This window comes from Aethalodelphis obliquidens, unplaced genomic scaffold (genome assembly GCF_003676395.1).
Source record: "Aethalodelphis obliquidens isolate GAN/ISIS:26980383/991018 unplaced genomic scaffold, ASM367639v1 scaffold9, whole genome shotgun sequence".
Classification (NCBI taxonomy): domain Eukaryota; kingdom Metazoa; phylum Chordata; class Mammalia; order Artiodactyla; family Delphinidae; genus Aethalodelphis; species Aethalodelphis obliquidens.
In genome coordinates, this window is record NW_020837953.1 from 52,577,546 (window position 1) to 52,605,026 (window position 27,481).

At 65.4% G+C, this 27,481-nt stretch overlaps 3 protein-coding genes across 26 annotated transcripts in view; 2 read left to right on the forward strand and 1 right to left on the reverse strand.

The window, feature by feature from the left end:
- The window catches only part of CUNH1orf159 (chromosome unknown C1orf159 homolog), a 28,724-nt gene extending 17,919 nt beyond the window's left edge, over positions 1-10,805 (forward strand). For 3 of the 23 annotated variants that reach the window (XM_027110621.1, XM_027110623.1, XM_027110622.1), the window contains exons 2-12: positions 1,105-1,143; positions 1,230-1,318; positions 1,568-1,742; positions 2,555-2,718; positions 2,828-2,903; positions 5,483-5,569; positions 5,885-5,950; positions 7,582-7,716; positions 8,309-8,334; positions 8,449-8,479; positions 8,847-9,582. In XM_027110621.1, the coding sequence (XP_026966422.1) occupies positions 1,247-1,318; positions 1,568-1,742; positions 2,555-2,718; positions 2,828-2,903; positions 5,483-5,569; positions 5,885-5,950; positions 7,582-7,716; positions 8,309-8,334; positions 8,449-8,479; positions 8,847-9,253 (1,239 nt within the window). In that variant the 5' untranslated portion in view covers positions 1,105-1,143; positions 1,230-1,246 and the 3' untranslated portion in view covers positions 9,254-9,582. The other 20 variants (XR_003433483.1, XM_027110626.1, XM_027110625.1 and 17 more) reach the window with 20 other exon arrangements.
- A 116-nt stretch (positions 10,806-10,921) lies between these two features.
- RNF223 (ring finger protein 223) lies at positions 10,922-17,583 on the forward strand. Of its 2 annotated transcripts, XR_003433484.1 has the most exons (3): positions 10,922-12,772; positions 14,584-14,910; positions 16,357-16,468. XR_003433484.1 is itself a non-coding variant. In XM_027110644.1 (2 exons), exon 2 carries the CDS (start codon positions 16,366-16,368, stop codon positions 17,122-17,124), a length of 759 nt encoding a protein of 252 aa, XP_026966445.1. In that variant the 5' UTR covers positions 14,308-14,910; positions 16,357-16,365; the 3' UTR covers positions 17,125-17,583. The 2 variants fall into 2 exon arrangements, 1 of the variants encoding a protein (XP_026966445.1); XM_027110644.1 differs by lacking the exon at positions 10,922-12,772 and having other exon boundaries at positions 14,308-14,910; positions 16,357-17,583.
- An 834-nt stretch (positions 17,584-18,417) lies between these two features.
- On the reverse strand, positions 18,418-27,481 carry LOC113621492 (tyrosine-protein phosphatase non-receptor type 11-like). Its single transcript, XM_027108322.1, has 14 exons — positions 27,434-27,481; positions 24,928-25,103; positions 23,734-23,931; positions 22,866-23,052; positions 22,670-22,789; positions 22,359-22,472; positions 22,098-22,194; positions 21,776-21,855; positions 21,270-21,425; positions 20,891-21,058; positions 20,068-20,216; positions 19,895-19,962; positions 19,558-19,706; positions 18,418-19,238 (listed from the first exon to the last, which is right to left on the reverse strand). Exons 1-14 carry the CDS (start codon positions 27,479-27,481, stop codon positions 18,963-18,965), a joined length of 1,986 nt encoding a protein of 661 aa, XP_026964123.1. The 3' UTR covers positions 18,418-18,962.

A 27,481-nucleotide genomic window follows, 5' to 3' on the forward strand; every position in this document is an offset into this window, starting at 1 on the left:
CGGAGCACAGGCTCCGGACGCACAGGCTCAGCGGCCATGGCTCACGGGCCCAGCCGCTCCGCGGCATGTGGGATCCTCCTGGACCGGGGCACGAACCCGTGTCCCCTGCATCAGCAGGCGGACTCCCAACCACTGCGCCACCAGGGAAGCCCAAGAGCAGGTGTTTTTAATGGGGGGACTTGACGTGGGGGGCGGCGTCTGCTCCATCAGCCTGGACTAAAGGCAGCACAGAGCGAATGGCAGGACAGACCCCAGCCCGGGACCCCCAGGCCCTGGGCCAGTGGGCGGAGGGGCTTCTCGCCCCCCAGCCCCAAGCGCGCCCTCTGTGGAACCTGAACCAGCCCCCCTCACGTGCAGCTCCACCCTGCAGCTGTTTTTGTTAAGAAAAAAGTGTTTTTAGAGGTGACTTTTATGTGTTTGGGACAGATTATAATTGTAGTTCCCACCTTTCAGAATAAAAACCCGACTCACGATTTACTTCCGGGGTTGTGCAGGCCGGTGTGTTTCCCCGGTTACGTTAGAAGTGTGGCACCGTGAGCGCTGAATCGCGTGGGCTGTCGCGTTTCGTGTGGTTTTAGCGTTAGGACGTTTACTTGCAGTCTGTTTGCTCTCTGGATCCATCACCCGCCAGAGGCACCTGCACCCAGTACTGCCTGTGTCACGGCTTTTAGTGCCCCAGCTGGGTGTTTTCCACACACCCTCCCGTGATGACAACAGGGCCAACGGCACAAAACTGTTAAGACCGAGGGGTCCTGACCAGCCTGGCCGCCCCAGAGGCACCCTTGCCATTCCGTCTCTGGGTGAAAATACTGGAAATCGAATTCGGGTCTTATGAGGACAGGATGAGATGGCGGGTGGGAGGGCCGTCCGAGCTCTGGGGCAGGACTGGCTCACCCAGACCCTCTCTGCTCAGTCCTTCTTCCTGGAAGCAGCAGCAAACGGTGGGAAACTGGCGGAGGAGGGAGTGAGTCCATCAGATCCTGATCCGGGTGGGCCGAGCCGTGGGGGTTCCTGACGAAAAGTCCAGTTGGACCCCGAGCCCCGGGCGTGGTTTGGCTGCGCTTGGCCAGCAGCACGGCCTCACCTATCCACCTCGATTTGCAGGCCCCGGACCGAGGGTCTGCCGGCCTCCAGGAGGGCCAGGTAAGCATCCTGCGCCCTGGCTCCCGCCCGGTGCCCTGCCCTGCCAGGCGTCGCCTGTGGCCACACGGCACCCCTCTCTCTCGCAGACCCTGAGCTCCGGGACATGGCGCTCCAGCGCGCCGTCCTCCTGGCCAGCCTCCTGGTGGAAGTTGCCAGTAGATCCTCAGGAAGTGCGGTGAGCACCCAGCACGTGGCTCGTGGGCTCTTCACCCAGGGGCTCGCCCTTCCACCTCTAGGTGCCACCCTTGTCCCGGCCCCCGAGATGCTGGCCGTGCCCACTGCCAGGGTCAGAGGGGCCTGTGCCTCTGGGAGGGCAGCAGATGCACAGCCCCGCCCCTGGCACCCGCTCCACTCTGCCTGCTAGAACCTCCTTTCCCTCTGCCCAACTAGACCTCTTTCTGGAGCTGAAATAGGGTCTCCACAGAGCTGCCCCCACTGGCACTGGCCACAGCTAGTGGGGCGGACAGAGACGCCCACTTCAGGCTCAGACTCGGCCAGGTCATGGCTCTCCCAAGCCGGTGACACAGGTGTGCCAGGCTGTGGTTTCTGGAGGTGCCCGGCCATGTGTGCACACACCCAGCTGCTCGTCCTCCAGGATGGTGAGCCTTCCAGCCACTCTGCCCCTGCCGGGTTGGGTGGGACAGGACGGCCAGGCTTCCCCCTCGGGCTTGGCCTCGGCCCCCTGGAGTCCAGGATGCGCCCACCATTCCTCAGCCGCCCTGAGGTGCCCCTTGCAAGTCACAGCGTGCCAGTCCTGGGAAACCAGCTCGGCTGGGCTGAGCGCACGGAGCGGAGCTGCCCGGACGCCTCCCGAGGCCCCTGCCGCCGCCTGGTCTGTGAGTGCAGTGCCCGCAGCGCCCACTCCTGCGCGTGGACCTGGCCTTTCCTCTGTGGGGGCCGAGCTGGACCCCCGATGGAGGTGCCTGTAGACTTGCAGAAGCATCGCAGAAGCGTCCAGGAATGTGGGCTGTTTGGTCGGGAGCGCGGGCAGACGCGCTGTGAGGGCTGCACAGGCCTCTCACTAGGGAGGCCGAGGGGGCCTGGAGTTATCTTCCTGTTTCACAACTGCCCAGAAACATGTGCTTCCTTTCTTAGCAGCTTCGTCTTTTGATTTTCAAAGCCACCAGCTGCAAGTGGCGACTAATGTAAATAAGTTCACGGCTGAAATGCCTGCCCTGTGGCCACGAGGCGGGAGGTGGCGGCTCCCATGACCCAGGAGACCCCGTGAGAAAAGAAGGGGCTGCAGGGAGGCCCCAAGGGGAGGGTGGGCGGGCAGTGGAGGAGAGGACCACCCCCTGCCCACCAGGCTGCTCCAGCCCACCCCCAACAGAATCTCTGGGTGGGCCCCAAGGGATCCCCCGAGGGATTCCTGCCTTTGGGAGTCCAGGTGCCACGGAATGTGCCCTGGCAGGTCCCAGCCCAACACTTCGGTTGTTGGTTCAGTCACCAAACGCTCGCCGGACACCAAGTGCTGTCCCAGGGAGCGTCTGTGCGGTGTGGCCGTGCGTCCTCACCTTGCTCTGGGTCAGCGAGGCACAGTCACCGGACGCTGACTACAAGAGGCCAGAGCCCCAGGTGTTGGGGTGAGCTTGCCGGGAGCCCCTCTGCGGATATCGCCCTGGGCCTGGCCCGCACAAGCTGCCCGGCCGCAGGGTCTGGAAACTCACCACTATCTCCCCTCTAGGGCCAGCAGCCCAAGTGTTGTGTGGACGTGGTGGACACCAACGCCACCTGCCCAGGCACTAACCTGTGTGGCCCAGGTGAGCTTTGGCATGAGCAAGCCTAGATGGCCTCGGGAAGGAGGGGCCAGAGGGGTGGGCAGAGGCAGCGAGCGTGATGGGGCCTCGTCCTGGGAGGTGGGGGCAGGACCCCAGGAGGACACGGTGGCTCCAGGCCTGCGGGGTGGGGGCAGGTAAGACTGCCTCTTCCCTCGCAGGGAGTTTCAGCTGCCCTGAGGTAAGCTGACATAAGACAGGAGCAGCAAAGTACAGAAACGTGTACAGGTTTTACAGGACATGGGAGGAAGTGGAGTCCCAAGTAAGTGGCAGAATCAGCGCTTACACATCAGGTTGAACAAGGAGGCGATTGTGGGCAAGTGGCTAAAACACTGGGGCAGCCGAAGGGAGACGGGGATGACTGTAACATGGTCGCCCGACTCCCGTCTTCTCCCGGTTGGGGGGCGGGGGGCAGCTCCCATATGGGGTTTGTCTCCTCCCCACTTGAGACTTTACCTTCAGAAAGTTTCTCATATTAAAAGCCAAGTTGGTAGCTGTGGAGAGATTTGGGTTAGAAGTTGTGGGATAGGAGGTCGGCAAAGGGGAGGGGAAACAGATGGAACGAGCAGAAAGGATCCAGATGAGCACGAGCTCCCGTGTCTCACTGACCCTCGGTCCTGGGACAGCCCATCCCGTCACACTCAGCTCAGGAAGAGGATTGTGGGTGGGCTCCCACCAGAGAAACCCCCGTGTGTGGGCAGTAGGTGGGGCGGGGACAGCGTGGAGACCCTCGACGCAGCCCTAGTCTCAGGAACTTTCCCAGTGGCCCGCCGTTGCCGCAATCTGTCGAGGTGACTGCCTGAAGTTCACATCAGTTTGCAGGGCTTTGGGAAACGGCAGTTCTGGTCCTTGTGATACCAGGTCAGAAGGGTGGGAGAGAAGCGGAAACGTTAGTATGGAGGGTCAGAGACAGACAGTGGGGGAGACTGGGAGATTTCAGCACCCGGTCCAGTTTACAGGCGGCTGGGCCTCGAGGCCCGGGTCAGGACTGGAATCTGCTCCATCAGGCAGATCAGAGTTTCCTACTGAAAGGCCACTTCTCTCCGCAGCCAGCCCGCTTTCTACCAAAGAGAGTCACAGTGACACTAACTGTCTTACAAATAAGCCCAGCCTCACTAAACTTGGCCTGATTGTTGAAGGAAATTTAGCCACAACAGCGACTGACCACCAGGCGCTTTTGAAGTCTGCTTTGCTGGCCTTTTCCCAGGGCCTCTTGAGTCCAGGAGGCCGAGCCAAGGACTCAGCTCCAGACTTTGCCTGCAGTACCTCTAGGTTTGCGTGAACTCCTCTCTTCCTGAGGTCCCTGGTCCTGCCGGGCGGTGACCTTCCTTACTCACTGGGCAAGGCAGGGGACCCAGTGAGCCAGGCCCTGCGCTGCTTTTCAAGGGGCTTTAAGGCTCAGCAAAGTCAGCCTTCGCTCCTTAGATCTGGTTACTGGGCCTGGTCCCCAGCTGTGCTTTGTTCCTGCACACACAGCACAGGGCCTCCTTGTGGCCAGCAGCCCTGGCGGCTTCACCAAGGAGCCCAGGTACCTTGGGGCTGGCGGAGGGAGCTCTCGGGAGAATCGTTGCCTTGGCGACAGGTCTGTACCCAGGACCCCATGTTCCTAGGCCTCCTCGATCAGCCCCCCCAGAGGTCAGCCCCTCCCAAGAAATGCCGAATGAAGGGAAAGAGCCCAACTACTTCAGAAGAGAAGCCCTGGTCTTACGAGAAACGAAGGCCTGTTCCTGATACTTGTATGATTCCACGTTGGGTCTGACGTGGCCTCCTGGCACGGCGCTCAGCCCGTGCGCCCCCGTCACTCTTCAGACCCTGCCACCTGCTTGGCGTCACAGCAGGAAGGCCTTCCTCTGAGGGGACCCGTTTGTGTGCAGACTGCGTGCTGGTCAAGTCTGTGCCGGCCTCCAGCACCTGCAACCAATATTTCTCCAGTACGTTCTCTCAGCCCGTGCTACGTGCCGGGGTGTTGAGAAGAAATAAAGGTGTAAGACGCAATCTCTGCCCTTAAAGGGTGTAGTGGGCCAGGTGGACTGCCTGCAGACCGCCGGCTGGCAAGCGCTGGACAGCTCCCAGCCCCAGGTCGGGCCGCAGGCTGTGGGGAGGCCGCTGGCCGTGGCGTTGGGCAGGGCAGGAACGCGGGTCGAGTGTGCTTGGGCCGCCCGGGGGCGGGGGGCAGGCGGCAGCACACTGGCGCAGATGCCCCTTGTCCCTCGTGGCGGCCGAGTGGGAGTGCGCTGCAGCCCCTGGTGGATGTGGGAGGTGGGGCTCGCCTCTCGTCCCCTCCAGCGTGTATACTCGGCACCTGTCAGTGTCGGGTCCCCATCCGGGCCTCTGCAGCCCTTTCCGAGGCACCTGGCAAGGGGCCGGTGGGAATGCCCGTGCGAGAGAGGGCTGGCTGCGGTTCCCGCGGAGGCGGTTCTTGTTCTGAAGTCCATCCAAGCTCCAGAGTGGGTGAACTAGCGTCCTGGAATGAATGTGGTTTTACAACTCAAAGCATAGCGCTCCCCGAAGGCAGCCGGCTGGCTGGGCTTGCTTTGAGCCGAGCCTCCTGTCTCCTGGCACAGGCTGCTACGGGCACCGGGCCGAGGACGGGACCGTCAGCTGCATCCGCTGCAGGAACGGGACTCACAACAGCTCCGAGTGCAGAGGCTGTATGTCCCCCCACCCCTCCCCCTGCCTGCTGCTCACCAAGGGTCCACACCTCCACGTTCTGGAGGAAAGGGTGGGAGTTCTCGCTGTTGTCCCCACACCTGGGCCACTGTCCCTCGGTGGACACCTCCCAGGAGCCCTCTCCCCGAGTCCGCTTGCCCCCCAGGACAACCTCCCTGTCTCATTTACGGCCCGTTTGGGCTGCATCTCTGGCTCCCCAGGGGTCCTCTGCGGGGCCCCCGTGCCTGGTCCAGGACCTCACGTGGGTCTGGGCGGCCTGTGGAGCCAGCCGCACTGACTGCTCTGTTCCCCCGCAGTCGCTGCCTGGGGCGCGCACTTCCCCATGAACAGGAGCACGGGGATGCCTGGGCGGCCGAGTTTTGGTAAGTCTCTCGGCTCACCGGACCAGTCCCGGGGGACACAAGGGCACCATCAGAGCCATTCCCAGCGCAGACCCAATCGCCGATGCTGGCCACGGCAGGGCCACGTCCACAGTCAAGGGCAGGCTCCGCCCCAGACAAGAGCTCTGTACCAGGACCCAGCCCTGGTCACGGAGCAGGACCCCGGACGGCATGGAAGCTCGGCCGGCTTTGAAGTCAGGGTCTGGGCTTGATTTAAAAGGGTGGGTGCTGGGCTTCCCTGGTGGCGCAGTGGTTGAGAGTCCGCCTGCCGATGCAGGGGACACGGGTTCGTGCCCTGGTCCGGGAATATCCCACATGCCGTGGAGCGGCTGGGCCCGTGAGCCATGGCCGCTGAGCCTGCGCGTCCGGAGCCTGTGCTCCGCAACGGGAGAGGCCGCCAACAGTGAGAGGCCCGTGTACCGCAAAAAATAAATAAATAAAAGGGTGGGTGCGGCTGGGGTCGCTTGGCGTGGACCCCCATGTGCCTCTGAATGGGCTGCATGTCTTAACCCTTTGCCTGGCTCAGAGGCCCCCCGGCCCCTTGGTCCCTGGGAGCTCAGGATGTGCAGTTCTCCAAGGTGGGAGGGCATCTGAAGTCCCCTTGCACCGTCCCCGGTGGCTCTTCTAGGACATAGGTCTTGGAGGGGACTGAGACGCTGTAGGCAGGCAGACATGCCCTCCATACCACCTGGTCCTCAGGTGCAGACACGGGAGACGCCCTGGTACCCCGCCTGTTCCTGCTGCGAGGTGTCCTGTCGTACCTGAGACGCTGGCCGAGCCACAGGGAGTGGCCAGGCTGCGGGGGTGTGGTGCCCAGGCCACCAGTGACCACTGCAGTCACGGTGCGGGACCTGCCCCAGGGTGTAGCCACCTCTTCTGAGGTGACTGGGTTGCGATGGGGGTCATGACCCCCCAGATCCTGGTCCTTCAGCAGAGGACACGTTGACCTAGACCAACGGCTCAGGCCTTCCCTGCGAGTCTCAGGACCGGAAGCAAGTGGCCTTGTGCTGGCGTGGGCCGACCAGCAGTGTTTGGGGCAGGGTGGGCCCAGACAGCCCCAGCTTCTTGCGATGTGGGCCTGGGCCTTGCAGCAGAGGGTGGCAGATGAGGCCCCTGCAGTCCAGTGTTGAGCCCGCTTCCAGTTGGCAAGTTTGGGGCGGTGTAGCTGGAACCCGTCCATCCTGAGGCTCTAGCGTGGCCGGCCTTGTGCCTGTGTGTCAGGGTCAGAAAGGCGCTTCCCACGGGCACCTAAACGCAGAGCCTCCAGCTGGGCATCTGCCCGCCGGCCCGCCTGAACCTGTGGAGGTGAAGACAGCAGGCATCTTGGTGCTGGGAGGGCCACCCCGGGTGACAGCTGACCAGCTCCAGAGAGGCAAGGTGGGGTGTATCCGCACGCCAGGGCCACGGGGGCCCCAGAGTCTGCACTGAGTGTCAAGGGAGGAGATGGGGGGCTCGGGGGCCAGGATCACTGAACGTCTTGACAGCCCACGCCCCGGAGAACCTGAGGCCTGGGCAGTGCGAGTGCAGGGGGGACCCACACCCCTGTGTGTGAACCCCTTGGCCCCTGCGGGAGCCCAGGTGTGCACCCCTGGCAGCCCTCACCTCGCTTGCAGGGGGCCCCCAGGTGGCAGCCTCCCTCTTCCTGGGGACGTTTCTCATCAGCTCGGGCCTCATCCTCTCCGTGGCTGCATTCTTCTACCTCAAGCGTGCCAGTAAGCTGCCTGACGTCTTCTATGGAAGAAACAAAGGTACCCCTCCTGCCAGGGTGTGCCCGGGGGCACGGAGCGGGGCTGGGGCCGAGATGCAGGTGTCCGGTGCAAGGCCGCATCTGTGGCACCCTGGAGGGGACTGGGTTGTCACGTGGCTCTCGGGCCTGAGGATAAGAGGGGCGGTCACGTCCTGGGAGTGCTCTGGGTGGATGTCGTGGGGTCTCAGTGTGGAGGGTGATGGGGGCAGACACTCTGCAGGCCGGCTTGTCTGCTCTGGTGGGAAGCTGGGGGTGGGGGCGGCTGGCCCCAGAGCGCTGGCGGGACACCACCGGAGTGTGGTGGGAGATGGGGCCGGGCAGGCTGAGGGCACCGCTGGGCACAGGAGTGAGGGACTGGAGTGAGCCTGGAGCCAGGGACCCTCTGCAGGCTTGTGGAACCCTCAGGCTGATGGACCCCCACCTCAGGCCTGTGGACCCCTGCCCAAGCTGAGGGCCCAGCAGCAGAGGCTGAGGGTCCCTCCCAGACTGAGAGACCCCTGTCCCGAGGCTGAGGGACCCCCGCCCAGGCTGAGGGCCCCCCAGGCTGAGGCAGCTGTGTGGCCTCCAGGTGACACCTGTGCTCTCCCCTACAGCCCCCAGCCTGCAGCCTGGCGAAGCTGTAAGTACCTGATAGGCGGGCTGAGGCCCCGTGTGTGTGCGTCTGGGTGTCTGTGTGTCTGGGCTGGGGGCCATCCCATCTCCAGTTCTCACTGTGCCTTTTCCCCTTTTCAAGGCCGCGATGATTCCCCCACCTCCGTCCTCAGGTGCGTCAGTGCTTTCCTGTCGCTCGCTCTGTCGGGATGCCTCGTCTCTCGTGGGAATTTCAAAACGCCAGGCCCATGGCCGCTGCAGGGGTGCTGGCCAAGCCCCTCTTCATCATCCACAGCTTTCGTGCCTTTTTCCTTTTATTCCTGAGATGCTGTGTCTGTTGAGGGGGGCGGGGTGTTCCCAACACGGGTCAGGGGTCAGCCCTGCCGCCCTCAGCCCTCCACCAGGTCCCAGCTCTGCCTGAGCAGGGAGCCAGTGGCCGGCACGGGGCCCTCCCGTGGTCCCTCCTGAGCAGTAGCTGTGTCACAGTTGACCCTGTGAGCACAGAGGTCACGTCACACAGGCCACCTGCCTCTTCCCCAGACCGTGTTCCTGCCACCGTGTGGAGGTCTGGAATGGGGACAGGTGAGGACATCCTCCTCCTTGGGGACAGAGAAGTCCCTCGGTCAAGGCGGGATCTGCCCTGTCCAGTGAGACACTTGTCTGATCTCTCCAAAGCAGCGCCATGTCCAAGCACAAGGTGCCTGCGTCAGTCTCCTGGGGCGGCCGGGGGCTCGGGAGAACAGAAATGTCTTTTCTCACGGTTCTGGAGGCCACCTGCTCCCTCCGGAGGCTCTGGGGCAGGTCCTTCCTGCCTCTCCCAGCCTCTGGGGCTCCAGGCGTCCCTGGGCTTTTGGGGCCGCATCCCTCCAGCCGCTGCTGCATCTTCCGCTGGCTTCTCCCCTCTGTGTCTCCCTCCCTCTCACGAGGCCACTGGTCGCTGGATTTAGGGCCCATCAGATAATCACATCTGCAGAGACCATTTTTCCAAGTAAGGTTGCACCCGCAGGTTCTGGGCCTTAGGGCGTGGACATGCGTTTGTAGTTGGGGGGATACCATCCACCCTGCAGCGCATCACATGACCTGTGCCTTTGTGTTTCGGGAGAGCCGGGCCCTCTCCCGGGCCGAGGGGCGCCAGGTGTCCGGGAGCTGGAGCCCGGTGGGCTTCCTCCCTGGAGGCTGCTCCAGCCCCCCTCCCGTGAGCCCCAGGGAGGCCCACGACCCCAGGCCCTCCCTGCCGCCCCAGGCCCCACTCTGATCTCGCCTGTCTCTGACCCTGTTTCAGTGCGGAAGCCGCGCTACGTCCGGCGCGAGCGGCCCTCGGACAGGGACGTGGGCCCCACTGCCGTCTCTTCCGTGGAGGCCCGGGTGAGCAACGTCTGATCCCGCGGCCCATCCACAGCCCCGCGTGCTGCTGAGGGGGGGCCCACACGAAGGCTGGGCGCTGCCCAGCGAGGCCTCAGGACAGGCCTGCACACGGCCCTGGCTCGTCCCTCTCTAGCCACAGATGTGGAGTGAGAGCCACCTGCCCGCAGGCCTTCCTCAGAGCACACAGCCGCTCAGCGTGACTGACCCGGGGCAGCACTCCAGCCTCTGGCCCTGAGCCGGGCCAGGGAACCAGGCCGCGTGGGGTCCAGGCTCCTCGGGAGAGACGACCTGCAGGACCCGGGTGCCCCTCCACCTTGGAGCCCATGGTGGGCAGACCCCCCGCACCCCCTCTGAGAGCAGTGAGGCCGAGGCCTTTGCGGGGTCCGGCCGCATCCACACACAGGCAGTTTGGGGCCTGCAAACCGGCCCCCGGGCTCAGGCGCCCGCAGGGCTGTCCTGCACGGCCACAGCTGCCCACTTCCAGGCGCTGCAGGAGTGAGTCACCTGGCCTTCTGCTGACTCTTACTTGTGCTTAAGCAGAAAGCACTTTGCATAGAAGTCCAAGAGGCACGCTGCCGTCGTCTGCACCCCGCCTGGGCCCCAGGCACTTGAGGTCCTCATCCGCCTTGGGATGGACACTGGCCCGAAGCTGCTGGAGGTCGAGACCCCCCAGGGACGTGTCAACCCGGGGCCACGTTTACCTGTGACTGCCGCCTGGACTGGCTGTCTCGCTGGACCTGCCGAGGGCCGCCCTGGCCAGCAGTCCTGTCCCGCTGCCCCTGCCCCGAGGTAGCAGCCCGTGTTCCCTGCCTCGGCCGGTTGCGGAGGGACGGCTCTGGGTTCCTGTGGAAATGGGGGAGCGTCGGGGTGCCCACTGAGCACGGGCAGGGTGCTGCCTGGCCTCCCCAGAGCCTCCACGGGGACTGACGTTTTCTCCTCCGGTGTCTGGTCCATGTCCGCGGGGCCCACGGCAGGGCCTGTGTGGCCAGCCTCCTGCTTTCTGCACTGGGATTCCCACTGCGGTGTTTGTGGTTTATGGACACAAGCTCGGTCGCCAGGACATGAACGATGACTGACCGGCAGCTGAGAGGGGCGGCCACCTGAAATCAGCGTCAATAAACCACTCAGGCCCTTCTCGCCGGCCCAAGGTTCACCAGCTCCTCAGCAGGGGTGGAGCCTTGCTGCGGAGCCCTGCCTCGCACTGGGGAGGGCAGGGAGCCCTCAGGATCTTAGCCTCGGGAGAAGGGGGCTTGTCCCAAGCTGCCTCAGAGAGCAGGAGTCCCTGGTGGCCCCCAGCCGTCAGGACTGAGATGGGAAAGAGTGTGGGTGCCCCCAGGGGGGCTTTTCTGTAAAGTGACCGGGCCCATGGGGGACATGCAGTCACGGGTGACTGCAGGCCCCCGTGCGGCCAGGGCACCCATGGGGCCTCTCGGGGAGGTCACCGTGGTGCCCGGCTCACAGCCCCCAGGAGGAAGCTACACGCGGGTACAGAGTGCAGGCTGGCGGCACCTTGGGGAGGTGGGGTCCCATGGGTGGGTGGCCCTCGGAGGGGCCTTTGCCGACTGGCAGTGGGCTTCATCCCGGGTGTCCCAGCCAGAGCCGCCAGGACACAGCTGGGGCAGGGCAGAGAGCCTGGCCCACCTCGTCAGGCTTGCAGCCATCGGGGCACCCGGGGGGCGTCTGCTTGGCCCTGGGTGCTGCGTCAGCACAGCCAGGGCTGCGGGGAGGCTCTGCCCTCTGTTCTGGGGGGCGGCTGCCCGGGAACCTCCTGCCTCCAGGCTGACAGCCTTAAGGGGCTGTGGGTCGCCCATGGGGTTCCTGTGGGCGCAAGATGACCCTCGGCTTCCCCGGGGCCCCCTAGAGCCCCTCTTCTCTAATGTCCTGTCCCCTGCCCTGCCTGCAGCCCCCAGCCTCAGCCCTGCCCCATCCCCGGCAGCAAAACTCAACTCTGCATTTCAGCCTGCAGCCCTCTGGTCCCCACACGTGAGATGCTTCCCCTGACTTCCCAGGCCTATGTGGCCTGGCCCGTTGGGCTCTCAGCCGCCGGAGACCCCTGGGCCTGGGTGCGACTGTCTCAGGCCCCCAAATAGTTGGGGGGGCATCACTGGACTCGTGAGCCCGTGACCCTGATGGGCATCCTGGCCAGAAAGCGGTGGGCAGGGTTGGGGGGCACCCGAGATGGGGGTGGGGCAGCTGGCAGGCGCAGGGCGTCTGGGCCGGGCACCACGCACAGCCGCCTCCCCAGTTTCTCTCCGTCACCCATTCCTCACCCGGACTCCAGGCCCTCATGTAAGAAGCCAAGATAAGGCCGATTTGTGGGCTAATCAGTTCGGGCCAAAGCAGGCAGGTGGGGCGCCCGTCGTCCCCCCAGCCCCACTGTGTCAACCGCCACGGGGACCCCTGCCCCGGGAGGTGAGCCCGGCCCGGGGGCCACGCTGCAGCTCGCTGGTCCATTCATCCGCTCACTCAGCGCTGGAGGAGCACCCAGAGCTGTCAGAAGTCAGAGGTCAGCAAGAGGCCGTACCCACTGCAGAGGTGGGAGGTGGCAGCACGGCAGGGCGAGCAGGGCCTGAGGGGGTGACCCGAGGGCAGAGGGCCTGGCAGGGGCCTGGGCGCCGGGCCCCAGTAGGAGCCGGCTTCCAAGGCCAGGCCGACTTTGGGGACCAAGCTCACTGCTGGGTGCTGGAGAGACAGGACCGGAGGAGTCCCCTCATGGCCAGAGGGCCTCACCAAGCCTGTCGGGAGCCCAGAGTGTGTGTGGGGATGGGGGGGCCGGGGGGGGGCCGGGCGCAAGTGCGTCCCCCGAGCCCCGGCTTCAGCCCAGCCTCTGGCCTGTGGGGGACACCAGACTCTACACCCGTGTGGGGACCTCTCCCCACACTGGCCATTTCATGTGCCCCCGGCAGCCCTCAGGGATCTGAAGCTGGTCCTCACCCCACCCCTTGGGGGGCAGGCCTCTCTCCTGCCCCTCTGGCCAAGGACAGCTTCTGTGTCCAGCCCAGGACTCCCAGGTGTCCTGAGGACTCCGGGACCCCACATCTGAGAGCCGCAACTGGACAGGGGCGGTCGCCGTGGGCCTCGTTCTCTGCCTGGTCCGGCAAGTGAGTCCCAGCCCCAGGGTCACGTGCTGGCCACCGTGCTCCCCTCACACGTGCACACACCTGCACGCGCACGCAGACACCTGCACACGTGTGCTCACACACCTAGCCGGGTTGGGTTGGTGAACAGCTCACCCACTCAGGCGAAGCCCACGCTCACACCTGGAGCAGCTGCTCTTCCCTCGTGAATGTGGAGAGCAAGCAGGTGTGTGGGGACCAGGTGGGCCCCAAATGTGCTGAGATCCCGTGCGGTGAGCCCTGGCCACCACTGCAGATGGCACATCCCTCAGGTGTTCCTGTCCCCTTGCCTCTGGGCACTGACTGTCCACTGAGGAGCCCGGAGGTTCCCAGGAGCCCTTGGGAAGGTGTTCTCAGAGAACCGAGGATGCCTCCTGGAGGCAGCATGTGACCGACCCCGAGTCCCATCTCGCACGGACTGGCCCGCCCCTCACAGAGACTCCTCACCCCCTCGTCAAGCCCCTGGCTGAGGCTCCTCCCCCTTCCTGGAGCACACGGGAGCCCCAGCCCCTTCCTAAGCCGAGGTCCCCTCCGCCCCTGCAGCCACCCCACAGCTCAGCCTCCTTGTGGCTGCAGGCCTGGCTGCCCCCCCAGCCCGCTGTGGCTCCTCCTGGGGTCTGGCCCAGGCAGCCTGCTCTGGGCACCCACCTCCTAACGCTGAGGGAGGGTCTTCCTCTTGCTGACCTCTGACTTCTGTTGGCTGTCAGTGCCCCTCCTAGTGCTACTGGGGCTGGGCAGCCTCCGGGGGTCCTGGACTACCCGCTGAGGAGTCAGGGGGCCCCTGCCCGGTGGGTGGGGATGAGGTGGGCCGTCCCCCACCAGGGTGGACCGCTGCTGCCAGCCTCGCCAAGCCCAGCATCCCCTCCCCAGAGGCTCGTGACTGGGGTCCCATCTCAGGAGGGCTGGGCCCCAAGTCTAGATCAGGTGGTCACTGAGGTGTGCTGCGTGCGGCTGCGGGGTGGGGGCAGGGAAGCCACGGGGCGTGGGGGAGAGCCTGCTGTGACCCTGGGGCCAGGATCAGGTGTCAGATGGGGGAGCCCCTGGCTAGGACCCGGGCCCCTCCAGCCCAGCCCTCACCCCCTGCATCCTGCCCTCCAGCCAGGCCTCTGCACAGGCTGGCCCTGTGGTCTGCTGGGACCCCGTACCTACTGGCTGAAACCGCTCCCCGTCCCCCGGGAGACTTCCAGCTCCCCTGGCTGGGTGGGCGCTGCCTTGGAGTCCCTGCCCTACATGTGTAATTGAGGTGTCCCAGCAGACGCTCCCCTGAAACAAGTTCATGTGGCCAGCCCGGCGCCTGGCCCGCCCTCACCCCTGGCTCAGCCCTTGGGTGCTCCCAGCCCTGACCCCTCACCCCACTCTCTGGACCCAGAGCAGGGAGCTCCCTCCCGGCCCCCAAAGGCTGTAGGTGGGGAGGGATGGGCGGGGGCAGCAGAAGCCCAAGTTTGAGGTGGGCAGACACACGGATGAGGCAGGTGTTGGGGCGAGGGGCAGGGGCTGCTCGGGGAGCATATCAGTGAGCTGATCGTGAGTGGGGGGCTCCTGGCAGGGACCCTCCGGGGGGCCCACCCAGGAGCTCAGGTGCAGCCACCTGGAACAGGGTTGGTGAGCAGATCTGTTTCCGGAGGGGCTGCTCCGGCATCTCAGGGGCCACGGGGGTAGGGGAGAGGTTTCACCCAGGCATCCAGCCACCTCCCCAGACCTGCCCAGACTACAGAGCCCTACCGACCCCCAGCCCCACCCCAGGCTCCACCCCAGACCTCTCACTTCTGACTCCCCGCCCTCGGCTGACTGCCCAGCCTGCCAGGGACAGGACAGAAGGCCAGCCAATCCTGGAAGCGGGCCGCGCCCCCGGCCAGCATGATCCCAGCAAGTGTATAAATACACCTGCCGGGAGCCCACGCCCAGAGAACTCACACCCGCCTCAGACAGCGCTCCACACCTGGAGGAGTGCACACACCCGCCCCCCGGCCCCCCGCCCCCCCCCCCGGCGGCCCTGGAGAGGAACAGCAGCCAGGCCGGGAGGGGAAGGACCCAGCGCTGCCAGGACGAGTGACCTCGCGGCCGCAGCCTGGCCGTGCCAGCCAAGAGGGTCGTGCCTGGGCCCCGCTGACCCCGGCTACCAGGTAAGGCTGGCTCAGCTGGCACTCACCTCTCACCTGTACGGGCTCAGGGTGGGGCACCTCCTCAGAGGGGTGGGGCCTCCGTGCCAAGGAACCGGTTATGTGGGGTGAACTGGCTGGGGGAGGACAGCCTGCAGTACCCCCAGACCCTGCTGAGGCTGCCGCCTGGCCTGTGGCAACTGCTGTCACCAAACGTAATGACGCTTCATGCTGCGATGCCGGGGCACTGGTGACATCACAGTGATGTCACCGTGATTCACGGCGGTCACCGGCAGGAGGCAGCAACCCCTGAGCCTTCGTGACACGTCACTGCGAAGTCATCCCACCATCCCTCCTGGACTGACCAGCAAGTCAGGGTCAGGTCACCCCTGGGGGGCCTCCTGGGCTCCATGGGGTCACGTGGCCAGCGTCTTCCCAAGGCCCTGGCCTCCTCCGTCCGTCGTGAAGGTGAAGGGCGAGTCAGCCCCTTACCCGCCCTCCTCCAAGCAGGAGCCACGTGGCTGTCTGGGAAGGAGACCTGGGCCCCGTGAAGGGGCAGCAGGCAAGGGGGAGAACGTCCCACTGCCTCCTGATGGCAGCTGTGGCTGGTGTGACGCTCCCAGGTGGCGGGCCGGCCTAGGGAGGATGGCTGGGGCTCATCCAGCACCCCGCCCCCCGCTCCCCTGGCCACAGGCTGAGGGTCACTTCCAGGCCCTGAGGGCCAGCACCAGGCAGCCCTGCAGGTTCAGGCCGTGGCTGGGGGACAAACCTCCTCCTCGGGCCACGGCCACCACCCTTGCTCGGGCCCTCCAGTCTCCCGCAGCGCAGCCAGCTCAGGCCGGCTCTAGATCCAGAGTCCCAGCCCTCACCCAGCCAGGCCTGGCACCCACCCTCACACAACTGCCCGCATATCGGGTGCGTGCCAACCAAATCGGCCGCCCACACTGGGACCTGTGTTCAAACCCACTTCACCTGACCCAGAGCCACACTCCTCCTGTGAGAGCCTGGGCCCCGCTGGCTGTCACCCCAGCCTCCGAGCCACCTCTTCTGCACCGTGGCTGTTCTGTGTCATGTGCCCAGGGCCCACCCTGGCAGAGCCGCGATGTAAATAGTAACTGTTGTGGGCCATCGTCATCATCACCTTTATTTCTGCCCAGTGGCACGTCCAGGTAGGCCAGGGCTGGTGGGAGGGGTCTACAGAGCAGTGGTCCACATGGCCCAGGCAGACTGGGACACCCCAGGATGCTGAGCCCTGACTCAGCAGGTGAGGGGCTGGGGAGCGCAGGGTTACAACTTGAGCAGAAAGACCTTGAGCCAGGGACAGGTGGGACTTGGTGGGGGTGCCTGCAGATGGGCAGTGTCCTTCCCGGAATCTCTGGGTGATGCAAGAGAGGGACGGGGAGACAGCGACAGACAGACCTTGCAGGAAAGGGGCAATCGAGGTCACTCACAGGGGTCTCTGTCCCACAGCCCAGAACCATGTCATCAGGCCCGCAGGTGTGGCACACGGCCCTGCCGCCTGCCGGCAGGAGCAGCCCCACCGCCACAGTGCCCAGGTCCCGCGGCTCGGCCGGCAGCCCCAGGTCCCCCGGCAGCCCTGGATCAGAGAAGACGGCCTCCCCGCTGGAATGCTCCATCTGCTTCTCGGGCTACGACAACATCTTCAGGACACCCAAGGAGCTCTCCTGCACCCACGTCTTCTGCCTGGAGTGCCTTGCGCGGATGGCAGCCGCCCGGCCCGCAGGCCAGCCGGGTAGCGAGGTCGTGCCCTGCCCGTTCTGCCGGCGGCCCACAGCCGTGCCCATTGCCGGGGCCCCCGCGCTGCACACCAGCCGCCAGCTGCAGGCTCGGATGCCAGCACACCTGCGGCGGGAGGAGCCCGTGTGGCTGGAGGGCACCAAGCTGTGCTGCCGCCCGCCACCCTCTGTGCCTGGCCCTGCGGCGCCCGGCTTTGTGTACGTGGACGTGAGCCCGAGCAAGCCTGCCACGCCCGCAGCACCCGTGCCCACCCCAGGCCCTGCCCGCCGTCCGGGCTGCCTGGCCCGCTGCTGGGCCCGCCGCAGGGACTGGAGGCGCGCGGCACTCATCGCCGTGCTGCTGCTCGCACTCTTCTGCGTGGTGCTCTGGCCCGTGCAGTGCGCACTCAGGACCGGAAGCCTGCACTGCCTCCCCCGGCCACCCCCTGCCACCGCCCCCGCCGCCGCCACCTTCTCGCTCAGGTCCCTGGCTGACAACTAGGGTTACCGCCCCCACCCCTGGGATCCCAGAGGAGCCCCCTGGGATGTCTGAGGAACCCACACCCGGTTCGGCACACCTGCCCCCGCTCTCTGGGGCTGGCTCCTGTCGGGTGGACAAAATGGTCCCCGAGCTCCCAGAGATCCCAGATCCCTGTGGGCCCCAGAGGCCGCCCCCCTAACTTCCATCTTGCAGATGGGAAGACCGAGGTCCGGGAGAGAGCTTGGCGAGGCCCCTTCCCCATACACACTGTGAATCGCACGCAAGACCAGCCCCTTGCTGAAAAGGGAGCGGGCTCGCCATTTTTCTTTTATTTTCACATTTCGCCCACGGCTCCTCCCTTCCCCAGGCAGGGCTGGCCCCTTCCCTCGGGTGGCCAGGGGGACAGAGGGCAGTGGCGGGGAGCCCAGCCCACCCTCCTGAACTGTACATTTTTAAATAAACTATTTTGTACTCGCAATTGGTAAGGGGTCCTCACTCTCTGTGTCCTCTTTCCTGCACCATTAAGCCCCTCCCTCCAGAAAAACCCCCAGTCTGCCCCTTCTGCAAAGACCCTCAATCCAGAGGACACCCCCACTGGACTGCACTCCCAGCAGCACCTAGGGTGGATGGCCGCAGGTTCTAGGGCGTCCGACTGCTGTCCCCTCTGGGCTGTGGATGGGCTGCGGCACTTCTGGACTTGGCTGCCCCCGGGGGCCGTGAGGCTCTCCCAGGGAGATGGAGAGGGCCTGGGGCACCTGAGGCAGGCGGGACTGCTGTGGGGCCTTGGCCTGGTCCAGGGGCCTCCCCACCAGCCCCCACCACGGTCACACCAGGCCGCCTCCCCCAGAAGTCACGGCCCCACAGTCCCGCCTGGAGCCCTGACTGGAGGGCCGCAGGACCCCGTGGCCCCCAGGAACCGAAGTCCAAGTGTGCACGGAAGAGGGGCTGGTGACAACCAGCGTGTCCTGAAGACCCACAGACCCCAGGCTCCTCCAGCAGACCTTCCCGGGCCGGGCCAGGCCTGGCTGGTGAAGCGAGTGTCGCGAGGGCGGGCGGGAGTCCTGCCAGCCCCCACCCCTCCCCCACCCGGTTCTGCCCTCAGCCCCAGGAATCCTGCACTGCCAGCTTGGCATGGCAGAGAGGTGAGGCCGGTCTGGCTCGCACAGGTCCAGCCTCCTCACCCCTCACCCCAAAGCCCAGGATTTCCTGCTCCTACCAGCTGGGCCTCTGGCTCAGGGACACCCTGGGGAAGCTGGGCCCAGTCGTGGGGACCCACATGCTCTCTTTCTCCAGGCCCCAACAAAGACGCAGAACTGAGAAGAAGGCATTTTACTGAGACCACAAAGCCACAGGGACATCCATGATGGGAGGGTGCAGCCATGGACCACAGGCCAGTGACATCACACCATCACAAACCAGCCAGGCACACGTGGAGCCTCGCCCTCGTCTCCGTGGTCACACGAGCACGTCACATATTCTCTCATTCAACAAACACGTGTCCACTCGTGACAGCAACGTGACGGTCTGGGCTAGGCCTGGACACGGCAGGGACGGAGCCACTGCCTGGCCCACATCCTAGACCACGGCTGTGGGCAGGGCTGAGAAGCAGCTTGGAAGGGGTGGGGAGCATGCAGGATGCAGGCGAGAGGGGCACAAACGCTGGTGACCACGGACTGGCACTCACTTGCTGGTCACTCGTGTCCCACATACAGGCTGACACTCAAACGTGTGGCACACAAAAGGTCACACATCGTCACTGCGCCGTGCAGGTGGTCACTGGTGGCCTCCCACACTGAGACAAACCGCAGCCCTGCAGCCCTTCCTCCCCTCCTCCAGGAGGGGCAGGGACACCGGATCTCCTAACCTTCCCTCACCATTTCTGGACGTGCAGACCTGGTCAGGGAGGGTCTGAGCGGCAGACCCGGGACCCCCGCCCCCCAACCCCGCAACGCTCTGGGCTGGGCGCCGGTCTGCACAATCCTAAACACAGTCCTTTGGAGGAACGCGAGGGCCGGCCTTGCTGGGCTCCCGCCTTCTCGCACGGCTCCAGCCCCAATCGGGGCGCGCGCACTCGGGGCCCTCACGGCCAGAGGCGCAGCAGGTTCTCGTACACGTGGCCGGAGGCCTCCGGGGTGCTGCGGGCGGAGACGGGCTTCGGCTGGGGGCCACCTGCGATCCCGCCCCCTCGCCCCGGGCCACGCCCCCACGCCCGGGCCACGCCCCCGAGGCCTCCCTGCTGGGACTCCGCCCCACCCCCACCCCCGGTCCCTGACGCCCCACTCACGCCGCCGGCGCCCGGGACGGCGCGGTTCCGGGGCTACAGCCGGGGTCGGCGGGCGAGGCGCCCGCCTTCAGGGAGTCGCGCTCCTCGGGCGACTCGCGCTGAGGGGAGGGGCCGCTGGTCACCATGGTGATGCCCCCGCAGGTTCCGCCCCGGCCCGGCCCTGCCCCCACCTGCTCGCGCAGGCGTAGCTGCTCGCCCCGGATGTACCGCTGCAGCGCCAGGTACACGAACTTGTACTGCGCCTCGGTCTGCACCATCCCCGAGCGCTGCCGCCGCACATGCTGGATCGTCTTGGGGACGTCGATGTCGCAGTCCAGCCCTGGGGACGAGCGAGCTCAGGGCGGGGCGGTGAGGCAGGGAGGAGGTGGGAGGGCCAGATGAAATAGGCGGGGCCGGCAATTGAAGGAGGGCGGGGCTAGATGGAAGGGGAGGGGCCGGTACCGGGGCGGGGCTAGATGGGAGGGGCGGGGCTCGATTGCGGGGCGGGGCCTGCCTGAGGTGGCTCACCCTGCCTGCGAATGACGTCCACCAGGATGTCAATCACAATGATTGTGCCGGTGCGTCCGATGCCGGCGCTGTGGGGACGGACCAGGAGGCCTGTGGCCAGTTGACGGGACAAAGCCGTGGCCCCTTCCCCGGTGGCACCTGTGCCGCTGGCCCCGCCCCGTCCCTGGTCGCACCTGCAGTGCACTACCATGGGTCCGGCCCCCGGCATGCCGCTCTGGGCCCGGTTCACCTCGTCCAGGAAGCCAAGGACGCCGGTGGGCTCGGCCGGGACTCCGTGGTCCGGCCAGCCGAAGTACTGGCAGTGCGCCACTGTGCGCGGTGACTCCTCCTGGGCAGGGCGGGCTGGTGAGCGCCAGCCGGGGGGTCTGGGCGGGTCCCAGGCGCTCCGCGCAGTGTCGGGGCTGACGCTGCTGTGACCCTCGGTGGGGAGGGGCCCAGGGACTGAACCGGGAGGAGGCAGGCTGTGGCGCGGTGGGGTTTGCCAGAAGGAGTGACCAGCGGGGCCCGGACAGAGCAAGAGGGAGTGGGAGGAAAAGATGGGATTCAGGGCTTGGGGGACCCCCCAGATGGCCCCAGGAGGCTCAGGTGCCTGGGGAAAGGAAGAAAGATGGTCTGGGGGAGAGAGCAGCTTTCTGGGAAGTGAATTCGATTTGGGAAAGGCCAAATGCAGAGGCTGGCAGGACCCCCAGGTGCTTAGACAAAGGGAACTGGCCAGGAGGGATCTGTGCCTGGGACAGGAATGGGCACCACCAGCGTACAAAGGAGGCCGAAGGTGCTGAGACGGCCCAGGGGGGGCTGGAGGGAGAGGTGCATGTGGGTGTGAGGCCGCCCTGGAGCCAGGCAACTGTGGCTGAGAACGTGCCCGACTGGAAACACTGCCCAGCAGAGCCCAGTCCAAGACTGTGCCCACTGGATTGAGGGACGTGCAAGCCACCAGGGCCAGCCCAGGGCCTCCTCACCCCAGCGCAGACCTGGGGACTTCCCGACCACTCTGACCCTGGCCCCACAGGTCTCGTTGCCCTCCAGGCTCACCTGGTCTGCCCGCCACACCTGCAGCTCCCTCACACAATAGCCCTGGGCCTGGTGCTCAGCAACGTTGCACACACGCAGGCGGCCATACGCTTGGCTGCTGTGCAGCTCTGGCCAGTATCGGAAACACTTGTTCTGGGAGGGTGGGGGCATGGCATCAGCCATACTGGAAGACCACCAGCACCCTTGCCTCTCTGCCCCGTGGGACACACACGGGGTCTCTTCAGTGCCCTCCCTGCTCCCCCAGCATCCCTAAGACTGAAGAAGCAAGGCTGGGCCAGCACCAGCACCGGTCCAGTGGGGCATGCGGCAGGCAGAGGGGAGGGACACGAGCCTGAGCCCCTACCCGGCCTCGCTCCACCTCTCTGGTGGTCATGACGATGACACGCGTGTTCTCCTGGTGCACCATGGCCCAGAAGGCAGCCGCCGTAGTTGGCAGACAGCCCTGGGTGGCGATGTACACCTTGCCTGGTCCGTGGCCTGGCTTCTCCTCTGGGTCACTCTGAAAGGAGGTGGGGTCAACTGCCTGCTGTTTCCAGGAATTAAAGTGCCAGAGGACCAATGCAAGTTGATGCAAATGATATGCAAAGTAGCCCAGTGGCTCACACGCAGTCCGCCGAGGGTGGGAGGGTCTTAGGACCAATATTTTGTCCAGCAGGCTCTGAGGACCCCTCTGAGGACCCCTTGTGGACTGCCGCACCCTGAATATCCCCCTGAATATCTATTGTCTTGCCAAGGTCCACAGATCACTTCAGAGCTCCAGGCTCATTATTATGGGGGATGGGGTGACTGGTGTTTGATCCACGCGGGGCCACGCGTGCAGCTGGCCACCCACACCTCATGCACACTCACCCTGATGTAGTTGGCGTTGATGTAGTCGGCTCCAGGCGCGCTGTCCTCCACATCACGCAGGATGACACGGGTGGTATCAACTGGGAAGGGAAGATGCCGCTTAGGTCTCCAGGGCAGAGGGGATGCTCGTGGACCCCACCTGCTTCCTGGCCCGCTGACCCATGGTGAGCAGAGACAAAGGACGAAGGGGCAAGAGGGGGCATCACACCACTGGTGGGGAATGACCCCTGCCTTCACCCTGCAGGACCCCTCTGCCAGATGGGCCCCTGAATGTGGTGAATGGAGCCCTGGCCCCCCATGTGGCCCCAGGCCCCGGCCTCACAGGGGAGGATGTTCTTGTATCGGTTCTTGGGCTTGTTCTCCAGCCGCTGGCCCTCTTTCCGGGGATACAGGAGCCGGCATTCCTGCTGCTGCAGCATCTGGGGGAAGTGGGGCTTTAGTCCGTGGCCCCAACCCTTCCCGGGAGCCCTCAACACCCACCCACACCCCCTGACCCACACCCCTCTGCTGGCCCTTGCCACAGCCCCAGAGGATGGGAGTTGGGGCGGGGGGGGGCGGGGCGGAGCGGGCAGCAGTCCGGCACCTCGAACTCCTCCCAGAAGCCCTGCTTGGCCTTCTCGCTGGCATCCATGGCCTCGTTGAGCTCCCGCACACGGCTCTCAATGCTTGTGGCACTGATTCTCGTGGTCTTGAGGGGCTAGCAGGGAGAGGCCCGCGTCCAAGCTTAGCAGGGTCCAGCGGACCCCACAGTGCCCCGGCGCCCACACCCTTGCCCTCGGCCACCCGGCGCCAGCCTGGTGTCCTTTTTCCCGGGTGGGGCTGTGCCAGAATCCCTTGCCCCCCCAGGTGGAGAAGTCCACTCAGAGCCCAAGGTTCAGGTGCCCAGGGGCATACCTGCTGGAGGTGCACTACGGTCCCCGACCTCTCCACCAGAGGGTTCTTCCTGTAGCATTCCACCAGATCTCCCAGGGTGTCAAACCTCTCGCCGCCTCCCACATCGTACTTCCCATCTGGCTGTGGGGACGGCAGTGAGCGGCCGGTGGTGCCCCCTCCCCTGGGTCACCCCCCAACCCCGGCCACTGCCTCCTACCTGGAAGTGTATCATGACATGGGTGACGCGTGCCTGGCGGTCCGCCCTGTCCAGCTGCTGTGTGAGCACTGACAGCACGAAGTCCCCAGGTTTGCTCTGACTCTCCCGAACCAGGAAGCTGCCCGGACGCCCCTTCTGCATCAGCAGCTTCTCGGCCTCCTTGCCAGACAGGTGCCCGTGGTACCACCTGGCCCAGAACGGCACAGGTGAGACCAGGGGCCCCAGCCTGTCCAGGTGAGGGACACAGACCCACATGTAGCCTAAGGCTCTGAGACACAGATACCGAGAGAGGCACAGACCCACCCAGACCTCGGGGGCCCAGGCAGCACCCGCACCCAGGCCAGCCTCCGTCAGCCCTGCCCACCTCTCCGACCCTCCTCCGACCCAGAAAGCAGCAGGAGGCAGGACAGGCGGGCCCTGCAGTGCCCCAGGGTGACCACCAGGTGGCAGCCTCGTCCTCAGCAAGGAGGAGCAGGATGGTCTCCCCAGGCCCTCCGCACCCTGCTTCCACGGCAGATGCAGCTGGCTCAGACCTCCGCAGTGCACATGGGGAAACCGAGGCTGGGGGAACCTGCTCTCCCCAAGTCACCAGCCAGGAAGGCAGGGGGCAGGCTGGCTGCAGCCCTCCCACCCCACACTCACCCCTGTGGCTGGTGCCTGGGACCTGGAAGAAACGAGGCCAGAACCCCGGGGGAGGGGGTGCAGTACGCTCCCTCAGCTTTGCCACAGTTGTGCCCAAGCCTGACCCTGAGTCCTGGGGGCAGAGGACACCCAGAGGCCATGCCCAGCGGCCCCTGTCCCCTCGGTCACTCGCACGCACACCTGAGCAGACACAGAAGCCTGGCTAGATGCAGACCCAGCTGCTTACCGTTCCGACGTGGGGTCCTGGCAGCTCAGCGGGTGCCAGAGCTCCACGGGGGCCCCGCCACGCTCTCGGAGCAGCGCCCCGCGCTGGCCTGTGTAGTGCTGCACCAGCTCGGCCAGCGTCGCGAACTTCTCCCCTCCGTACAGGTCATAGTAGTCGCCTGTGTTCTGGATCTTGATGTGGGTCACCTCGTCGTGGCGCCTGGAAGGGCCGGTGCGCCAGCTGCCGTTGGGGGTTGCTGCTCCCATCACCACCCTCAGCTTCCCGAACAGTGCCTGGGGTTTTCCTGCCCTGAGATCTCGGCCTCTGCTGTCCCCCTGCCACGAACAGCACGGCCAAGGCCAGGCCCCTCCCCTCTGCAGCTCCCCGTGTCCAGCCAGTGTCCGGGCCCCACCCTGGGTGGCGGGCACCCCACCCCCACTGCCCATGGGGCAGCCAAGATCGGGCTTGTCGACCACAGGCCTGACTCTCCCTTGGCCTAGAGGCCGAGGCTGGGGCAGCCTCTCCGGACAGACTCTGCCTCATTCCAGACCACCTGCCCAGGGGCTCCAGAGGATGGGGGACTGGGCCCCGAGACTGCTTCCCCAGGTGTCCCAGTGTGGCCTGGGAGGCCCCAGGAGAGAATGTCTGTGTCTCCAAGGTGAGGGAGGTCCATCCTGAGGGCTAACCTCATCCCGCCTGCTGCCCAGGTTTAGTAGAAAACCCGGAAGGATCTGGAGCCCTTTGGGCAGACCCCTCCCCAGACCCCAGACTGACCCGCCTCACCCAGGGTGGATGGAAACGGATCCGGCTGTCCACTCTGCTGGTCGTGACTCCTCCTGCCCATCCTCCCCACACATTGGCCCTTTCAGGGCTCCGGCGAGACCCCCAGTGTGCGGCATCCCCAGGAGATGGGGGCACGATCCCAGCCATTGAGGCCCCTCAGAGGGTGGGAGGGAGGCCCTGCCGAAGCCCACCTCACGGAGCCCTCCCTGAAGGCCTCTCTAAGTGGCCCCCTCCTGCCCAGAGGCCACCTGGCCAGGATTGCCAGACTCCCCCCCAAGATCTCGCCCCCAGCAAGGGTCCTCACTGCCCACCCCCTCTGGAAGGACTGGGGAGCCTGATCCCCAGCTGTGCCCCCAGCTGAGGGTGTTCCGACCCCTTGAAGTCTTGCGGGACCTCGGGGCCTGTCCACACCCGGCAGCACCACCCACCCACCTGACGGACAGCGTGAAGCCCCCCGGGCGGCTCTTGCTGGGTCTTGCCAGGAAGCTCCCGTGCCGGCCCTTGGACAGGAGCAGCCGCTCCGCCTCAGCCCCGCCGGTGTTGGGATGAAACCACCTGGAACGAGGACAGCAAGTTGGTGACGAGAGAGCCAGGAACACTGGGCAGTCCTGACCATACCCACAATGCCTGCTGGGGCTGCCCTGCGCTCACCACCGTCCTTGAGCCGTGACCACAGGGTCTGGGGTCCGTGGGGAAGGAGGGGGCGTTGGGGGGGACCGGGGACACAGGTGGGCAGACACTGAACCACAGTGGCAGGTGGGGAGGGCAGACCCCCTCCAGAGCCCCCACAAGGACATCAGCAGGAACCTCAGCTCAAGCCCTCGGCCGTCTCTCCCACCGCCCACCGGGCGCCCCAGCTCAGCCGAAGGCACTCGGGACCCCCCACAGCCACCCAGGGCTCCCTTTCTCCCCTTACAGCCCAGCAGCAGACCCTGGTGGCCCACCCCCCCCACCTTCACCGCCCCTCCCGGTCCTGGCCACCACCCTCTCCCGAGGGACCCCAGCATGGCACGCCAGTCACTGGGTCAGCACCCCTGGAACGAGAGCACAGCCCACAGGCCCGTCACCCCCGAGAGCGCCCCCCACCCCGTTGCCGCCTGCCAGTCCCGGCCCCTCACCCCACCAGGCCGTGCGCCTCAGGGCCTCTGCGCCAGCTGTTCTCCGCTCCCGGCCCACATCGAGTGACAAGGGACCCTCTCCCCTCACTCTGCGACACCTATCCTGCCTTATTTTTCTTCCCAGTATTGGCACCTTCTTGACATATGCTACATATTTACTGGCTTGTAGTCTATCTCCTTGATTTTAAGCCCCACAAGGGCAGTGTGTATGGCAGGGTTGAAAATAGAGCCTGGGCATTAACAAACATCCTTGAATTCAGAAGTGAGCGACCTATGAATGGGTGGTGGGTGCTGGGCGAGCCCAGAAAGTCACCATCTGTTCTGCTGGGGGTCCAGGCTGAGAGGGACTCAACCCCACCCCCGCCACTGCCACCGCTCTGGGACTGACCTTCACAGCCTCCCGCACGAGATGGGGGGACAGGGCAGGGGGACCTCATCAGGACTGCACATGAGCCCACGGCTGAGATCATGACTGCTGTTAACTTTACCCCGGTGGCTTCTGTCTCCGTGTGTCTCCCCCATTAGGGCAGGAATTTCTGGGGCTGGGATTAAATCATACTCGTGCGGTGGCCCCAGAGCGTCTCAGAGCAGGGTCCCTGCACGATCCCCCAGAGGGACACTGTGACACAGTATCTGGCCTTCCATTGGCAACACTGTGTCTCCCAAAGGTCACTGCAGGAAGGGCTTGGGATCTCTGGTTCACAGGTGTGTCCCTGGTTCACCGTGCAGGTGACACACGGTGTTGGGGGTAGTCCTGCCCCATCCTGCATCCAGTGGGAAACCAGGGCCCCCAACTCCAGCTCTGCTGCCTTGCGACCCCCCCAGGCCCCGCCCAGTTGTTCGCAGTCATAACCCGGGCACAAATGGGGTGGGGCTGCTGTGCCCTGGGCAGACCCTGCCCCGCCCCACAGTTGACCCACTGAGATCTTTCTGGAATGGGAATCAGATCACATCTCTTGCGTAAAGCCGGCCTGCACGCCTCCTCCGGTCCTCCTGCCGCTCCCTTGCCTCTCCTTGGCCCCTTCGTCCCTGCCGTCAGCTCCTTCCTGAACCCTCCAAGGAGCCACTGTGCTCAGTCTACATCGCGCTGTCTGACGCACAGCCCATGGCAGGTGTGAGGTGTGCAGGTGAATGGATTAAAATTCAGCAGAATCATAATCCCAGTTCCTGGGTCACAGTGGCCACGTTTCACTGCTGAAAGCCACGTGTGGCCACTGGAGGCTGTCGACTGTGGGTGGGAAAGAAATATTTCCACCATCACAGAAAGTTGTGGCCTGTGCTGGTCCACACTGCCCATCTTCGCCTGAGTCACCACAGACCTGTTTCCCTGGGCTCTCAGGGTCTCCCCCAGCCTCCCAGGGCCAGTGGTCAGGCCTCCTTCCAGAAGCACGTACTCCACACGGGAGTTCTCCACACTCCCCTGGTTTCCCACCTCAGCCGGCCTGGGTCCTCTCCCTTCTTCTGACCCCGTGGTGCTGGAGCCCCACCACCTGTGCCCTACACGTGTCTCCATGTCCACGCACTGTCTACATCTCCAGCCCCACCTGGGCTCTGAGCTTCAAGCTCATAGACACAACTCTTTCCAGTATCTCTGTCTGAAAGGTAACAGCATCTCTATCTTAACGTTTGCAAAATTCGAAACTCCTGAGAGGGCCCCGTTCTATGCAGTCCTCGCTCAGTGAAGGGGGTCACCGCCCGCCCATCACTCAGGTCCCTGCCCTCAACTCCCCAGCACTCTCCCAACGCTGTGCCCTCTTATCCTGACTTCCAAACACCCCAGAACCAACCACTTCTCCCACCACCCTGGGACCAGTGCCCACCGGCTCTTGCCTGGACGGCAGTATCGACTCCAGGTCTCCAGGCCTCAT

Coding starts and splice junctions, on each gene's coding strand:
- RNF223 (XM_027110644.1), top strand. CDS start 16,366: ATGTCATCAGGCCCGCAGGTGTGGCACACGGCCCTGCCGCCTGCCGGC.
- LOC113621492 (XM_027108322.1), bottom strand. CDS start 27,481: ATGAGGCCTGGAGACCTGGAGTCGATACTGCCGTCCAGGCAAGAGCCG. Junction 23,053..23,733: donor CAGGACCCCACGTCGGAACG/GTAAGCAGCTGG, acceptor GTTCTGGGCCAG/GTGGTACCACGGGCACCTGT. Junction 21,426..21,775: donor TCAACGCCAACTACATCAGG/GTGAGTGTGCAT, acceptor ACCTCCTTTCAG/AGTGACCCAGAGGAGAAGCC.